General features: G+C 41.4%; 1 protein-coding gene across 3 annotated transcripts in view; it reads right to left on the bottom strand.

Annotated features, from left to right (window-relative positions):
• KCNIP4 (potassium voltage-gated channel interacting protein 4) overlaps positions 1 to 13911 on the bottom strand; it is a 1223194-nt gene extending 1209283 nt beyond the window's left edge. For all 3 annotated transcript variants that reach the window (XM_063603743.1, XM_003826823.6, XM_055111250.2), the window contains exon 1: positions 13705 to 13911. In XM_063603743.1, coding sequence (XP_063459813.1) covers positions 13705 to 13765 — 61 coding nt within the window. In that variant the 5' untranslated portion in view covers positions 13766 to 13911. The remainder of the gene's footprint in view (positions 1 to 13704) is intronic.
• Between the last annotated feature and the right edge of the window lie 2990 nt (positions 13912 to 16901).

A 16901-nucleotide genomic window follows, 5' to 3' on the forward strand; every position in this document is an offset into this window, starting at 1 on the left:
TAAAAAGGATATTTAAAACTGCTTGAGTGTCCCTCTTACCAGGGTATTCCTCTAGCACCCCAAATATAATATTGAACTCAATGCTTTTGACCCTATGTGCATGCACATGTACAAACACACACACAATTTCTTTCTTCTGTCCTCTGTCATCTGAATAATATCCTCCCATCACCATAAGCAAAGGCCTTCATCAGTTACCCCAGCTGGAGTATAGAGCCTGCCTAGGTGCATGTCCTTGACTCCTGCTCCTCCTTGATCTCCCACCTAACTCCACCCACACATTCAATCAGTTACAAAGACCAACCACAATGCCCCAAGAACCTGCCACCAACACCCTTCTCTAACTATACCTTCCTACTTAATGCCTCGACAACTTTGATGACTTCTCAATGACCTTTTCACCTGGAAACTCTCCCTTCTTTAATCTTTCATTTACATCAGACAAGAGGACTCTTCCTAAAGCATCACTTTGAGTATGCCATTATTGTCCTCAGAAACCTTAAATGCCCACCCACTACATAAAATCCACGTTTCTTAGACTCTCCAATCTCATGTCACAGCCTCATCACTTCTCAGGTCACCACCTATGCCATCCAAACTGCTGTCCCTACACATTTATTCATGCCTCCCCACTAAATGCTTCTTCTCAATCCCTCTGAACTCCACTGGCTATTCAGAGTGCAGCTCTTCCACAGAATCTTCCCCAACAAGTCACCCCAGAGTGACCTCCTGTTCCCTTCTACACTAGAGGACCAGATTTATCCCTTCCAGAGAGCAAATGTCACTTCCTCAGAACTCCCTCCCTCCACGACCCCCACATATTCCCAATCTTTCCTCTCTCCTGACTTCTCATCCTCATGATTAAAGAACATTTTTCTCAGGCCAAATAATTATAAAAATGACCACAACTCACATTTATAGGGCCTTATCTATTTGTCAGGCACTGTGCTAAGCACTTCATATGCATTAATTCAGTTAATCCTCAGTGCAACCTGGTGATATAGGTTCTCTTCAATGATTCGCAACTTAACATAGATTTGAGTACATTTTCATAGAAAGATAGTAGAAAATAAACAAATATACCCAAAAGAAATGAAGATTATATATATATATATGCACACATGTATAGCTACACACACATAGTATATATAAAACAGCATTATCAAATAATAGTATAGCATATATCATATGTCTATATTTTTTTTCTTTTACGAAGTATATAAAAACTATGAAGGAAAGTAAAGCAGGGTAAAGAGATTGAGAGATGACAGGGATTGAGAGATGATATGGTTTGGCTGTGTCCCCACCCAAACCTCATCTTGAATTGTAGCTCCCATAATTCCCACACGGAACTCAGTGAGAGATAATTGAATCATGGGGCGGTCCCCCCATACTGTTCTCGTGATGGTGAATAAGTCTCACAAGATCTGATGGTTTTATAAGGGGCTTCCGCTTTTGCTTGGCTCTCGTTCTCTTTGCCTGCTGCCATGTAAGATGTGGTTTTGCTCTTCCTTGTCTTCTACCATGACGGTAAGGTCTGCCCAGCCATGTAGAACGTGAGTCAATTAAACCTCTTTCCTTTACAAATTACCCAGTCTCAGACATGTCTTTATTAGCAGCGTGAGAACAGACTAATACAAGAGGCACAGGATGGGTTGTTATATTAGATGAAGTCATCAGAGAAGTACCATATCAACAGAGACCCAAATGAAGTGAGGAAGAAAAGCAACAGAATTACTGGGCAAGAATGGTCCAGGCACACATTAAGAAACTAAACTACAGAGAGGCCATGTGGCTTCTCAAGGTCACGTGATAGCAGGCACAGTATGTGAATCCTAATTCTGACTCCAAAGTCTTATCCTTAGCCACCAATCCTCACCTTCCATTAATGTTCTGCAGCAGTGCATTCTACTAGCCAGCTCTGGATTTTTAAAACTCTCTTTTTTCCCTGTTAGTTAACAAATATGGGCCTTCTACATGCCAGTCACTGACCTCCATTCATTGGAGGTCACTTACCTCTACAATTTCTTCTCCAGGTATAACACGTTTCCCTGGTTTCACCTCTATCTCCCACCCTTATTCTTTACAGTTCTGACTCTAGACTCTATTCCTTATCCAGTTCATGACTTCAGTTACCATTATCTTTCTGCAACTAATTCCCAAACTGGGGTCCCAGTTTAATTTGATAGCCAGCTTCTTGGGAGCAAGACTGTGCTCATTCATCTCTCTATTCCTAATACTCATCACAATGCTGGACGTGTAATAAATGTGTGCTTCTCTGAAATGGATTAAATTTGAACTCTACATTTCCATCTGCCTTTGGGACAGTTTGACCTGGATGTTTTCCCAGCATCTCAAAATCAATATTTCTAAAAATGAACACATTATCTTCCCTCCAAAACCTGTTCCTCTGCCTATATTCCTCGTCTCTCACTGCAGCACCAAAGTATCACAGTCACCAACCTTGCCATCTTTCTCCCCCACAACAGTCATCTCACCTTTCCATTCCCACTGCCTTTACCCTTGTTCAAACGTTTGTTTTCTCTTGCCTAGACTAATGGGACCGCCTCCTCATGATATCCCAACTAATGGTACTTCCTACACAGCTATGCAAAATTAATTCCCTTCATTCTGTCACTTTTTGTGAAATTTGATGGTCTTCTATCCACAAAATTGAATCTCAGTATCATGTTCCAACCCATATGGCCCAATACCTATTGGGCATCTCCTCCACTTTGATATCCAAGAAGCCCTTAAATTTCATTGTTCTCCAAAACTGACCATTAAGGTTTTTTTCAACCGAACCTCCATCTCTGTATTTCCCATCTTGGTAAATGTATGCCACCCAACAGTTCCCCTGGCCAGAAACCGAGAGTTGCTCTTGTCCTCTATTTGTCTGATGTGTACTCTCTGCCTTCCACTGCATGACCAATGCCTTGCTCTGTCCTTCATTATGTCTCACCTGCAGCTATGCCACACAAGTCTCTGCCTGCTGTTTTACTCCATTTTTGTCCATTGACTACATCACCAGTTATATTCCCAGTGTGCAAATGTGGTCATGCTGTGCTCTTGATTGAAATCTATCAGTAGTTTTCATACTGCATCACATTTTGACCGTGACTACTGTCCAGCTTCCCATCTCATAGTTTTCTTCTTCCCCACACATTCCCACAAAACCATACAAAATTCTTACTGTTCCCTGATTGTAGTACCATGTTCTCTTGGTCCAGCCTCAGGACCACAGCTCTCCCTGCCTGAAACATTCAAAATTCACCTGCCATCTGTCCCTGAAAAATTCATTCTCATTCCCCAGTCCTATCTAGTCTAAGTAGCTTTCTATGACTGTCCCACTTGCGTAGTATGACTTATACCTGTTTCCAAAGCAGTCTGTGCTTGGTGTTATTACAGGGCTTTTGAAGTTCTAATTTTCATCTCTCATTTCTATCTCTTTAGATTCAGGGCTTCTTTTCCATGGGATATTTTTCAACTCTGTATTCTAGTACTTAGAAGAATACTTGGGAAATGATGTTCAGTATATGTTTTGTGAAAGAATCAATTGGCTCACATTTGGGGAAGCCCCCACTGATATGAAGGAGTAGTAATATTATTTAATCTACAGAATAATGCTCTTTTTCTACGTAAGGTTTGTGTTGTATTATACATGATTCTGTATTATACACGATTCTGTATTATACACGATTGTGTTGTATATACACGATTCTAAAAAACTATCACTCAATAACAAACCATGTGATTATGATAGATTTACTGTGTGTTCCTTCAGCTTATTATTTCACAGAAGACAAGGACTGCAACTACCGATATCCTTCATTAAGAACATATGATGGGGTCCTAGGAAGGTATTTAGCACGTGGCTTTGAAGATGAAATAAACTAACATACGCTGTGTAATTAATACACAATTTGGGTCAAGTAGAATTCTGGGGTAGAGAAGGAAGATATGATTTAAATGTTTAATTCCTATACCCTAAACAATTAACATATCTTTTTATATTCTGAAACTTTTACTAGTACTGTGTCTCTCATATAGGAGGTGATTGATAAATGCATTTTAAATGAATGATTGTTTAATAACATTCTCAAAAATATTTCTAAAACTACACAACACAAATTACATTAAGGCTGAAATTATAACTGTCATTGAGATCTAAAATTTTGCTGTAACAGTAGTTATGGAAGGCCACAATCTCATGCTCAGGGATCCAAGGATAAATAAAGCTATGTCTTAAATTGCAATTCTTCTAACAAGTTAGTTTTACACTTTTACAGTTTAATCTTCCCATTGTAGTGGTGGTGGACTTTTCATTCTCACTGTTTATTCTGAGAGGTGAACAACAATTTTCAAAGTACTTTTTAATGACTAATTTTCATTTGGAGGTTACATCCATAACTTTAACTAGAGGACTTACAGGGTGTAGCGGAGACTCCTGTACTTAAATTACATCAGAAGTGTTAGTATTTATTACCTTCCAGCTTCCCAGTTTAGATGTGTGCCCTTTCTTAAAAACTATCTTACAACATCTCCATTTTAAAAGATGAGATTTATTCTATAAATCCACAGTAGGAGAATCCCCTCACTCCATGTCCCTGGATATTGTATTTTACAGGTTCTGGCTTCCTTTTTCCATGTTTCTCAATGCCTGGTTCTGCACTCTCATTGTTTTATACTTGTCCCCAAGGTTTTCCTCCCCACAACTTTTAAATTAACACAGTGCACCTGCGTTTCAGAGTATGTGCCAACTCTCTCAGATATCATGACTTCAGCAGAAAATCCTGATGAAACTGGACCATGAGCGGACAGGGAACAGATAACCACTGCAATAATACTGTGCATCAAAGTAGAAAAGACTCATCTTCAAATTAAAGGGAGTTTATGAAAGTAGATGATATGGAAAAAGTGATTTAAAATTCTTGGAAAGGATGTGAGAAAAGTTGAGCAGAATGTGACTTTCACAAGTGCTTGAAATATTAGATGATGTATAATAATATCCCTAAAATAAGTGATTCCCAAAATTAAGTTTAAAAATTAGAGAAACATCCTATTTAATTTGAAAATTCCTACACCAATTTGAAATGCCTCTGCCTACACCAGAACATCATGTAAATTCCCAATAAGAGACCTGAGCATTTTCAATTCCTTTAGGATTATCTTTAAACAGAAGTTATAGCTCACTTGAACTCTCCAAGCTTCCAAATCATATGTTTTATGAAAAAGGTGCATTTCTTTACAGACTTCCAGTATCAAAGAAGGTTTTTAAAATCTTTAAAATAGCTTAGATAATGTAATGTCTTTAGGTGACTGAAAGATAAACCCATATTACAATTAGAAAAATTGGTAGAGGGCAGGAAGAAATGGAAAATAGAACAAACACAGAACTTCAAGCCCACTTCTTCTCATAGCTTTATTCTATAGGTCCCCAAAGAGGAAAAGGTCAAGTTCAATATCACTGTGTGCTTCCACTTGGACAGGAACAGCACTTATACCAACTGGAAGTAATTTTGCTTTTAAATATCCATCTCACTTCATCCTTAACTCTGTTATGAGAATGAATATTTTAAAATAAACATGTTTAGGCATTTATTTTCTCCTCAACTTGACTATCGATGCCTCATGCATATTCAGTTACTAAATCTTGGATAAACAGTAAGCTCTTTAGAAGTAGACTCTATGTCTCAGTCGTCCCAATACTAAGTAGTTTCTTTGTAAATATTTGCTGAATTGATCTCATTTCATCATTACAGGATCTTTATAAGCTACAAGTAGATATCATTACCACCATTGTACACAGGAAAAAAGAAAGAAACAGCAACATTAAACTCAATGGCTACTTCATATATTCTCGCCTTTCTAAATTAAATTAAAATTTCTCTAAATTAAACTTCTCTCCAAATTTAACTTGTTCTTAATACTATATCTCACAGAGTTGTTTTATAAATGTCTGTTTGTTAGTTCTATATTATTTTGGGTTTTTTTTCTCAAATTCCCTGTGGACACAAGAAGACTGGAGGATCAGTTCCACTACAGTAGAATGGGTTGGAGTACAACCCTGTATCTTTGCCTTTAGATGTAACTATAAGACACTTTTATTCATGGAGTGAATTACCATATGCAAAGCATGGATAAAAGGTATGGGCTAGGCCATTTTTTAAAGTAGTTTCTCATGCTATCATAATGAATATTCATTAAATTATAAAAAGTTATAACCCAAAATAAAACCCCTGGCAGAATATCTATTTGGAGATGTAGATCGGTTTAAGAGCTACATATGCTATATATACCCAATATTATCATGAAACTCATGAAGACATTTCGAAGTCATGTCTTTTCTTGTAAAAAACAAAATAATAAGATTTTCAGACATCTTATCATATGTAACAATGTACAAACAGCACAACAAAAAAAGACAGATTGTGGGGGAATCGTCATTAGACTGCAGTAGATACTGCTATCAGTCCAATCTGATTTTGATTCTGATCTGGGCTATGATAATGTCACTTCTTAAATAAACTGCTTCACTCAAAAGCTCCTTCAGAATATTAAGAAATGTTGACATCTGGAGATGGAAGTCTATTTTTCCTTCAAACCTTTTTGAAGTAAAGACCTATTAAAAAAAAAAAAACATCTAATTCCCTAAAGACTTTTCATGAGCAGATGTTGTCTGAATACAAAAGGGGACATTTCCCTAAGCCAATACAAATTTCAGGTAACCAAAAAGTTAAAAATTGTTGCTGTAAAATGTTTTGAGGACTCATTTTTACCTAAATAAATAATTGGGGTGGGACAGGTAGAGGGAGAGAAGTTTCTAAAAGGTCAATAACATATCCAAAGGGTATTTAAACTGACAACCTATTTCCAATGAGAGAGCCACTCAACCACACTGGCTGTGTTCGTTTAGGAAGAAAAATCAGCCTTAACATGAGCATGAAGGCCAAATGCTCAATATGGAAAATTCTATATTTATATCCATGTTCAAATTATTCCTTATATTGTCAGAGTGTGTGAAGAGCTTTTATGTTTAAATACTGACAGTCACCCCTTTTTCAGGTTTTCTAATGCTACGTGCATGTGTGCGCATATAGCACAGCCTGTAGTGAAAAGACTGGGCAAGAAGAGGAGATACAGCCACAGCAACGACAGCAAAGGAGCTGAACTTCTGCTTGTCTCAGCCTTGACACACTTTTCACTTCCCACTTACTTCCCTCTCAATACAGCCTGATTTTTCACTGTGAAATCTGATATAAAAGGAAATGCACCTGAGGAAATGGGTGTATATACACTGGATGACATCTCCATGCCTTTTTAAATTTTCCCATTCCTTTCCACATCCACTGCTGTAATGCAAGGATCTATCATCTGATGAGAATAATGGTGGTGGATGTGGTGGTGTAGGCATTCACTCACTGAGGGGAAATTTACAAAGGACCATTTGTGGGGTTAGGGGCCAGGAGATGTGAGGCCCCTCAGACTACTGATGTTGGAGGTGATCATTGATCTGGAAGGGAGTAAGAATGAGGGAATGTCATAGTAACAACACCCAAAGATGACACTGATGACTGCCCTAAATACACAAAAACACTGGGCATCTGTTAAGCTCTTTTTCAGAAACACTGTGCACTCTGATAGTCATGGTGCTATAGATGCAAGAACATTCACAGTTCAAAGGAGCATTATCTTGATGTCATGTACTGTGCTCATAAACTCAGTCCACTGAATGGAAAGACATGGAGCCAAAAGTCACTTTCAGCCAATGGCTTAACATGCAATCAAATGTGAATTGTAACTTTGGTCTTTGGTGGGTCTACCATGGGACAACGTGATTTAATTCAATCAATATGTTTAAATATCTACTAGCTTTTTGTTTTGTTTTGTTATGTTTTGTTTTTGAGACAGAGTCTCACTCTGTTGCCCAGGCAGGAGTGCAATGGTGCGATCTAGGCTCACTGCAACTTCTGCCTCCTGGGTTCAAGTGATTCTCCCTGCCTCAGCCTCCCAAGTAGCTGGGATTACAGGTGTCTGCCACCATGCCCAGCTAATTTTTGTATTTCTAGTAGAGAACGGGTTTCATCATGTTGGCCAGGCTGGTCTCAAACTCCTGACCTCAGGCGATCTGCCAGCCTCGGCCTCCCAAAGTGCTGAGATTACAAGTGTGAGCCACCATTCCTGGTCTAAATGTCTACTAGTTTGTGAAGCATTGTAGAAGTGCTTACTAGAGGTACAAAAATTAGTAATTCTTGCATGGTACTACTTGCCATCAAAAAGTCAACAGAACATCTGCAAATGAGACAAATTATGTCCAGTGAATTCTGCCTTGTCATTCAGATCTATATCAACAATAAAAGAAAAACAACTTATGAAAATTCAAAGAATAATTATTTGGGGAGGAGTCAGGGAGAAATCAGTAAGGCTGCAAGAGAAGGACACTACATTTCAGATGCGTCTTGATGGATATACAGATTTTCACCGGGCAATGTGAGGGCAGGAAGTTAATTCTAAGCAGTGGGTAAAACAGGAGATATAGCTGGTTATGGTCCCAGCTACTCAGGAGGCTGAGGCAGGAGGATTGCTTGAGGCCAGGAGTTCGAGGCTGCAGTGACCCATAATGGCACCACTGCACTCCAGCCTGGGCAACAGAGTGAGACTCTGATTCAAAAGAAAAGAAAGAAAGAAAAAAGGAGATATGTGTGGAGACCAGGGAACAGTTCAGTTTAGCCAGATCAAGGTGTAGACCCAGCTGCGTCATGATTTTCGTAGGAGCCTTGAAAATCAAGCTAAGGAATTTGTATTTTTGATTCTATAAGTAATGGAGGGGGGCATTAAAAGATTTTGTGCAGGAGAATCTATGACTCAAGTTAGGTTTCAGTAAATTTAGTTGGTTTTGAGTGGGGAGAAGCAGTTAGTGCAAATAGGATGTAACCCTCATGGCCTAGAAAGGATGCTGAGAACATAATCTTGGTGGTAGAAATGGAAGTTGAAGGAAGAGACAGATATAAAATACAGAAAGAACCAACAAGTCTTGGTGACTTATTCATCATGATGAGAATACCATAGAGAAGGAGACTCTTTTGCTTTTTTTTTTTTTAACAACATGCCTCAAAAAATGTTGCCATGATAATTGTTTTCAGAAGATAGAGCATGTCTTTTTAGACATACTGACTTTAAGGTGCTGGTAAAACTTTCTTATGAGTCTGACGAGCAGAAGAGGAATGGAGCAGACTATACACTCAAGAGATAACTCCCCATCAAAATAAGAATCAAAGCCGCACTTTGATTAGGAAGAGAGTATAGAGGGAGAAGATAATTAAAAGACAACCATGTGAAAGGCGGCACAAAATGGGCAAAAAGAGGAAATAAGTGTCATACAAGGAGATCTGGCTGGGCGCGGTAGCTCACGCCTGTAATCCTAGCACTTTGGGAGGCCGAGGCAGGAGGATCACTTGAGGTCAGGAGTTCAAAACCAGCCTGACCAACGTGGTGAAACGCCATCTCTACTAAAAATACAAAAAGAAAAAAAATTAGTCGGGCATGGTGGCGGGCGCACCCGTGATCCTGGCTACTCGGGAGGCTGAGGCAGGAGAAATGCTTGAACCCAAGAGGTAGAAATTGCAGCGAGCCAAGGTCACGCCACTGCACTCCACCCTGGGCAACAGAATGAGACTCCGTCTCAAAAAAAAAAAAAAAAAAAAAAGAGAGAGAGAGATCTGAGAGAAATCAGAGAAAGGAGAATAATTCAGTGCAAGTGGGAAAGGCTTCATTCATTCAATATCTGTTGTTGAGCAAATATTACAAGTCAGACTTCATGCTCAATACTGGGGATAAAGTGGTGGACAGGACAGAATACTTCTGCTCTCACAGAGCTCACAGTCTTCCAACACATGTTGGTAAACAGCATGAAACATCCCAGTGAGTTCAGGACGACACGAATTGAGAAAAGTCCCTCAGGACCTTTAACCAAATGAATACTTTTGGAAACCAAATGGGTGCTTCAATGCCCAAGGGTAAATTAATTTATAATAATGGGTGCAGTTATATAATTTTGAAAGATTTTTCAGACTTGCAAAGGATCCTTGAACAAACAAAATACTCATCTCCCCACAACCCCCTCCCTGCCTCACACGTTAATCTACTTGAAATAGTCGCTAAGAAGAGAGGCTATTAAGTAAAAAAACACATTCTGTTATGTATTATTGAAAACCAATATTATTCACATGTTCTGGAAAAAGTGAGAACACGAAAAATAAATAAAAGGACAAAAAATAGTAAGAAGGGCTTAATAATTTAAGCCCGGAAATATATCTTCAAAACAATCAACCACTATCTGGCCTACAATTCTCCAGAAATCTTGCACACAGATTTTATATTGCATGGCTCATTAATTTCCAAACCATCCACAGCTTTATTTTATGAGAGGGCATAAGTTTCAGGCCTGGGGAGAGAGGGTGGCTGAATTTCAACACTTCGTCCTATCATTTGTTTAGTACACCCCTTACATTTATATGACATAAAGAAAATAAAATAATGATTGTATGATGAAAAGCTTTTCATGGATTCAGAATAAATGGATTTTTCAATATTACCCTTGTGGAATTACTAATTTGAGTTTGCCTTATTTTTAAAACACATGAAACTTAAGCCAAAGCCACGATACATCCATCAAATGGCAATTCAAAATTGAAGACATTTTTTTACTCTACTATTGAAACATACATTTTCCTCGTTTTTAGTTGTAGATTACATCACATAACATCTGCCATTCCTAAGTTAGATGGCACAAATTAAGGACACCAATGAATAATTTTGTAGGTTTTTTTTTCCTCTGACCTTGTTTCTGATTCTCTTTCAAACATAGTTGAATTATCATCTCCCTCAGTCTCTCCACTGTTAGCAGGATTACGTCTGATTTTATAGCAGGAGTGCAAAATAATGGGATTAGACAATGAAATGAAAAATGTATTTTGGTCAGGCTTTGGGTTTAACATGGAAGCTGGCAGGGCAAAAGTGAGCACTCTAATTTGTAAGAAACCTTCTCTACTTGTATGTAATTATGCACAACTCACCCATTTTCTGTCCTCTCTGGCATTAACAATGTCAATTACAGTGATTTACAGGTGATGTTCATCAGTTAGCATATTAGATGCGTTTACTTGTTGAGAAGAGAGTACGGAACGAACTTTTTAAACTAAATTATTATAAAGTTTCAGAATTGCAACTCGACTCTGTTCTGTCATTTCCAACATTTCCTCTCTACTTTCCATTCATGTAGTTTCATCCTTTGCCTTTCAGCAAACCATTTTTCACAGTGTTCTATCTCTAAGTCAGGTCATAAAATACATACACATACGCACACAGACTCACACTTCTCTAATTCTTGATTTCTCTATCATCCACCTACATTTCTCTCAGTTAGATCTTCCAGTTAAATTTTGCTTAGATTCCAGCTAAATCATCTTATAAACCTCCATTCCAGAGATATATATTCAAGGAAAAACTGTATCATAGTACAAGATAGTTTGGGAGTTATATAAATAGCCTACTTATTGGAAAGAGAACAAGAGATCGGGACTATTATTTTAAAACAAAAATGGAAGACAGAGTTTAAGCCTTTAAAAATCATCCCTTCTCATCCCAGGATTAGTAAAGACCACCCTATATCTGATTACAAGTAAGCAAAGTACTTATGCATATGTTTGGTGAAAATAGTATTACATATTTGGGGATCGTTCTCTAATATTAGCTTTGAAGCAATATCAACAAGAATAAAAAAGATAATCCAAACTATTTTTTCTTTATTCTTCTCATCATATGACAACTAACTAAAAATTTGTGAATACAATTCAAGAAACAGGTGTCAAATCAATTCTCAGCCAGAAAACTCATCACTTTGGTCTCACCTTAGCCAAGGTATAAATCAACATATTTCTGTTCTCTAAATAAACAGTGAACACATGCTGATTCTGGAGATAGCAGTAAAAGGTTTGCTTTATTAAATGTATAGTACTCCCCAGGTGTGACTTCATCTTCATTTCCCATTTATAGTGATTATGGCCACCCATGACCCTGTGCATAGTCTAGACATGCTGATTCAATCCCCATTCGGTTGATGGAAGAACAGGCACAGTCAAAGAGCTGTGGTCACTGAGGAGCCAAGCAATGCAAGCCATCCAGATCCTGAGACGACATTCCTGCCATCTGCTCCAGCCTTGAGTTCCCTGGGCTGCCGTGTGTGAATGTGTCTCTAATAGGACAGCGCTAGCCCTCTACCCTGTTTATTCTAAAGAACTGCAAAGACAGAGACCCTACAAACTCAACTCAACACCCAAAAACTACTCAGCCCTCTACATTAAACACGCCACTCAGGAAACATTTGATCTCTTAAAGATTGTAAGCATTTCTCACAAGAGATAATCTACTTATGCTTGGCTCGTAATGAGTGGGCATCTCCAGGCATAAGTGAAAACAGAACTAAACACAGTTACAAGTCAAATGTGGGGCTTTACAGGTGATGTTCATATTACTTTTTCCAGTCCAAAAGGATTAAGACTGTTCTCTTTAAAATTTCATATTCAAGTGAGACTAGTGTCCTCCCGGTTACGATGACCTTAACTATTGGAGTGAGGAAAAGAAAGGGAGGGTGTCCATTTCCATTTCTCATGGCCATAAATTCGAATGATTGACTCAAGTTGTTGAGGTGACTCCATTTCCCTGAGTACTAAAGAAGTCAGCAAGTGGAAACACCTCTTTGCTTGCAAGTTTACAGCCCTTGAGTCCAAGTTTTTCACCCTCTAAACCCAAACTATGCTATAGCCATATGTGACCCCTTAGCTTATGTAATCAGGGAGAGGTCCAGCCCTTTATCACTCTCATGTGCCCCAAAATCACTTCCATTCTCTTTCCGGCTCCTGTAAAATACTCTGTACACATCAAAACCACCTAATAACAAATCGATGCAACCCAAGACGCTTTGTGGAAGGGCATCGTCCCCTATTTCTCTATGGATCCCACCAAACAGCAAAACATTTCTCCCTGCTTTCGCAGAACGCACGTTTCTCTGAAAGCCAAGCTCCTAACACAGTGCCCGATACCTTTCCAAGGCTGTACTGTATATAAATTATTTGCAAGTGTCACTGAGGACTATTTTCTCTGAACACACTAAACTGAAGCTAGCCATAAAACAAGCCATACGCTTCTGCTTTAGAATCTGACATGGGCAAGATGCCGCCAGTATATTACCAGGGGACAAAAATACAGTTGTAATGAAGAAACGTGTGGGGGCATGAAGGAAAAGTGGAAGGCGAGGATCAATACTATTTCAGCTCATTAATCCCCAGGTGTTAGGGGAAGGAAGCGTGCGGTCTGGAGTCATCTGGCAGATGCATAAACAACCTCGGAAATTTTCAGAGAAGGCAAAAGTACGCACAGGATCGCAGGGGACCCTGCCACCGGCGAGTTTCAAACACACTTCAAACATCTTTTCTTCCCCGACCTGGATCTTGCATGCACCCCCCTCTCCTTTGCACCCCATTCCTGCCGCTCCCACCTCCCCTTCCCAGTCCCGCCAGGTGACTGTGTCTCATGCAGCGAAGGCAACAAGCGTCCCCAGCCGAGGAAGGGAAGGGGCAGCCGTCTTGGCTCGCGAGGGAAGGAGGGCGGAAGCGGGCGCCCGCTCGCAAGCTTATTGCATCCTACCGCCTGTGGAGCTGGCCTCCTCCAGCTGAGCCGAAATGCTTTCCACCCTCCTCACATTCATGTCTGGGGACGCAGGGTGCAGAAGCGAGACTCGAGAGTCCACCGGCCAGGGGCGTCTGTCCACGGGTCTGCACGGGAGCGCACCGCCGCTCGGCCCGGGGGCGTCCGTGGCGCTGGGAGCGAGAGGTTCGGCGGCGGCTGCGGGCAGGGCGCGCGGAGCGGGCTGCAGGTGCGGGCGGAGGCCGGCGGGGGGCGCCGGGGGCGCTGCGCGGCCCTTGGCGGCGGGGGCGCGCGGGGTGGCGGGGGAGGCCGAGGCGCGGGCAGCTTCGCGCCGGCGGCTGGAAGCGGGCGGGCTGCACGGGCGGCTCGAGTGCGGGGACCCCAGCCCCTCGCCCGCGTGGGCGCCGCCCCTGCCACCTGCTGCCAAGTCACCGGACTGGGGATGCGGGGGGCGGGGGGCGGGGTGCGGGGAGAGGAAAGCGCAGCGGGTGGCACGGTGCCTCTGGCGACAGAGCAGATGGACCCGAAAGAGACCCGAGGTGACTTCGGGCCGGGCAGGGCACCCCCGGGAGTTGCCAGCGGCTCTCAGCGGGCGCCTCTAGGACCCCTTGTCACTGCGAGCAGCGCCTGCTCTGGGGAGGGGCTCGAAGGCGCCGCGCCTTCTCAACGCGCCGCTGCGTCCCCCAGGGGCTCCGACTCGAACAGCTAGACTGGAAATACTGCTGCACAAAGTTAGGCTGAGTTCGAAGGACACCAGAGAGGAAGCGCAAGGAGATGCCCTTCTCCGGGGCCGGGCAGAGCGCCAGAACTCCTAGACAGGAAACTTTCCCCATTGAAGCTAGAACCGGTCATGCGACTCGGCTAAGTGTGGGGAAACACTGGCTCTAGACTCCATGTGAGCATCGCAGGGCCGAGGTGCAGAATACCACCTTGGAGAGAGGGGGTGGCATAGACTGGTGTCATTTTGAAGAAGCATCCATGTGGGGGGTTTCATTTGAGATCTCCTAGGCAGGTCAACCAGGAGGTATCGCTCACTACCCCCAAGGTCATTTGCCCTTCTAAAGCACAGTAAGGCCGGGAATAGTTGGGAAGGTAAAGAGAAACCAACAGACCACTTGTGGCCATGGTTACTGTTTGAGAAGTCAAAATTAAAATGCAGATTTCTGTGTCCCCAAGAGTCAAGTGCATGAAGCCTCTCTTTTCAGAAGAAAGGTCAAGTTGACCCGTTCTCCAGGCAAACTGAATTAAAATTCCCTCTCACTCTCAGCTGCAAGGTCAGTTGGCCATGACTTGGGTGGAAGCCATTTCTAAGTGTTTGTGAAACTATTTGCCTTCCCTATGGCTGCTGGATTATTTATACACACTGTCACCAAGTGAAATCTTCCCCCTTTCTCCAAGTAGGTCTCAATTGACACCTTATTGCCCTTCTCCCCACCCCCAAACGCACGAGCAATTTACTTAGTCCTTTGAGCCCTTATAGCATGTATTTGTATATTTCTTGAGAGCCTTTTACTCTTTTAGTTCATTGTTAAGGAGACAGATGCTGACACCCCATTGTCTGGGTTCAAATCCTAGTTCCACTACTTCATAATCCTGCGGCCTGGTACAAATATCAGCTATAACTGGTACCTACATTATTGTTTTGTTGTGAGGATTTAAGAAAATCAATAGATGCAAAGGGCTTAGAGCCGTGACTGGCATGTAGCAATCACTGTATAAAGACAGGCAACCCTGATTCTTGAAGTTGAGAACAATGTTATATTGACAAAGCAATTAGAAAAGTTCCTTGCACATAGCTGGTCTTCACTAAACATTTGTTTTTTCATTATTCAGCAAACATCTAGTAACTACTGTGTACAAGACACAATTATAGGCACTGGGATACCACAGTGAATACAACAAAGACCCTCAGTTATTGGCTGACTATCTAGAAGGCAGAGAGACTGACAATAAATCAAGGAATCAGAAGTGATCTGCTAGGGAGATCACTTTTATATAGGGGGTCCATAAGGGCTTTATGAAAGAGGCAACATTTAATTGGAATCCTGATGAAAGCGAGGAGCTAGCCATGGGCATCTCAAGGGAAAAAGAACTTCCAAGCAGAGAGAAGAGCAAGAGCTAACATAAGAATAGCATGTTTGCAGGGTAGCCAGGAGGTTGACAGGGCTGAAGCACATTGAGAGAAGGAAAGGGTAACAGAAGAGAGAGTCAGAGAGGATGGGATCATGTGCAGTGTAAACGTTTATTGAATTTTGTCTGCATACTTTTACAGCCAATGCATTCTTCCCACTTGCCAGCTTCCTCATAACAAGTCTTCTCGCTACCCATTCTATCAGATTCAATCATTCGATTCTGTCGCGTGCCGCCTTCTCCCTCTTCTGCAGACTTCTCATAGCAGACTTCCAACTTACTGACCAACTACTTCTTTCTCTTTTTCTGTAGCTAACACTCTTTCCAGAAACCACCCACAACTTTGAATCACTAATACTTGTCCAACTCCAAATTTTGTCTTCTATATGATGACTTCTAAAGCTACCTGAGCATGCTGGTTTGGATTCTGCAGCCTGGGTTGGAATTCCAGTTCCAACTGTGAACAAGCTGTATGTTTGAGGACTAATAACCTCCCTCAGTTTTCTCACTCTAAAATGAAGAAAATAATAGTGTCAGCCGGGCAAGGTGGCTCACACCTGTAATCCCAGCACTTTGGGAGGCCGAGGTGAGCGGATCACCTGAGGTCAGGAGTTCAAGACCAGCCTGGCCAACATGGTGAAACCCCAACTCTACTAATAATACAAAAATTAGCTAGGTGTGGTGATGCATGCCTGTAATCCCAGCTACTCAAGAGGCTGAGGCAGGAGAATCACTTGAAGCTGGGAGGCGGAGGTTGCAGTAAGCCGAGATCATGCCATTGCACTCCAGCCTGGGTAACAGAGCAAGACTCTGTCTCAAAAAAAAAAAAGTAAAGAAAAGAATAGTGTCTACTTAACTATTGGGAAAGATTATATGAGGCAGCATATGTAAAGTGTTTAGGATGGCCCCTGGCACATAGAGTCATTAAGAGCTGCCATCGTAATAGTTATCACCATTATCATCATCATATTTTGTCATGATGAACTCAAAGAAGAAATGGCACCACTATATTCTACAACAGGTCTAAGCAACCTTCCCTCACAGTGTAGGAAGTAATACACAACCCC

This window comes from Pan paniscus, chromosome 3 (assembly GCF_029289425.2).
Source record: "Pan paniscus chromosome 3, NHGRI_mPanPan1-v2.0_pri, whole genome shotgun sequence".
Lineage (NCBI taxonomy): Eukaryota > Metazoa > Chordata > Mammalia > Primates > Hominidae > Pan > Pan paniscus.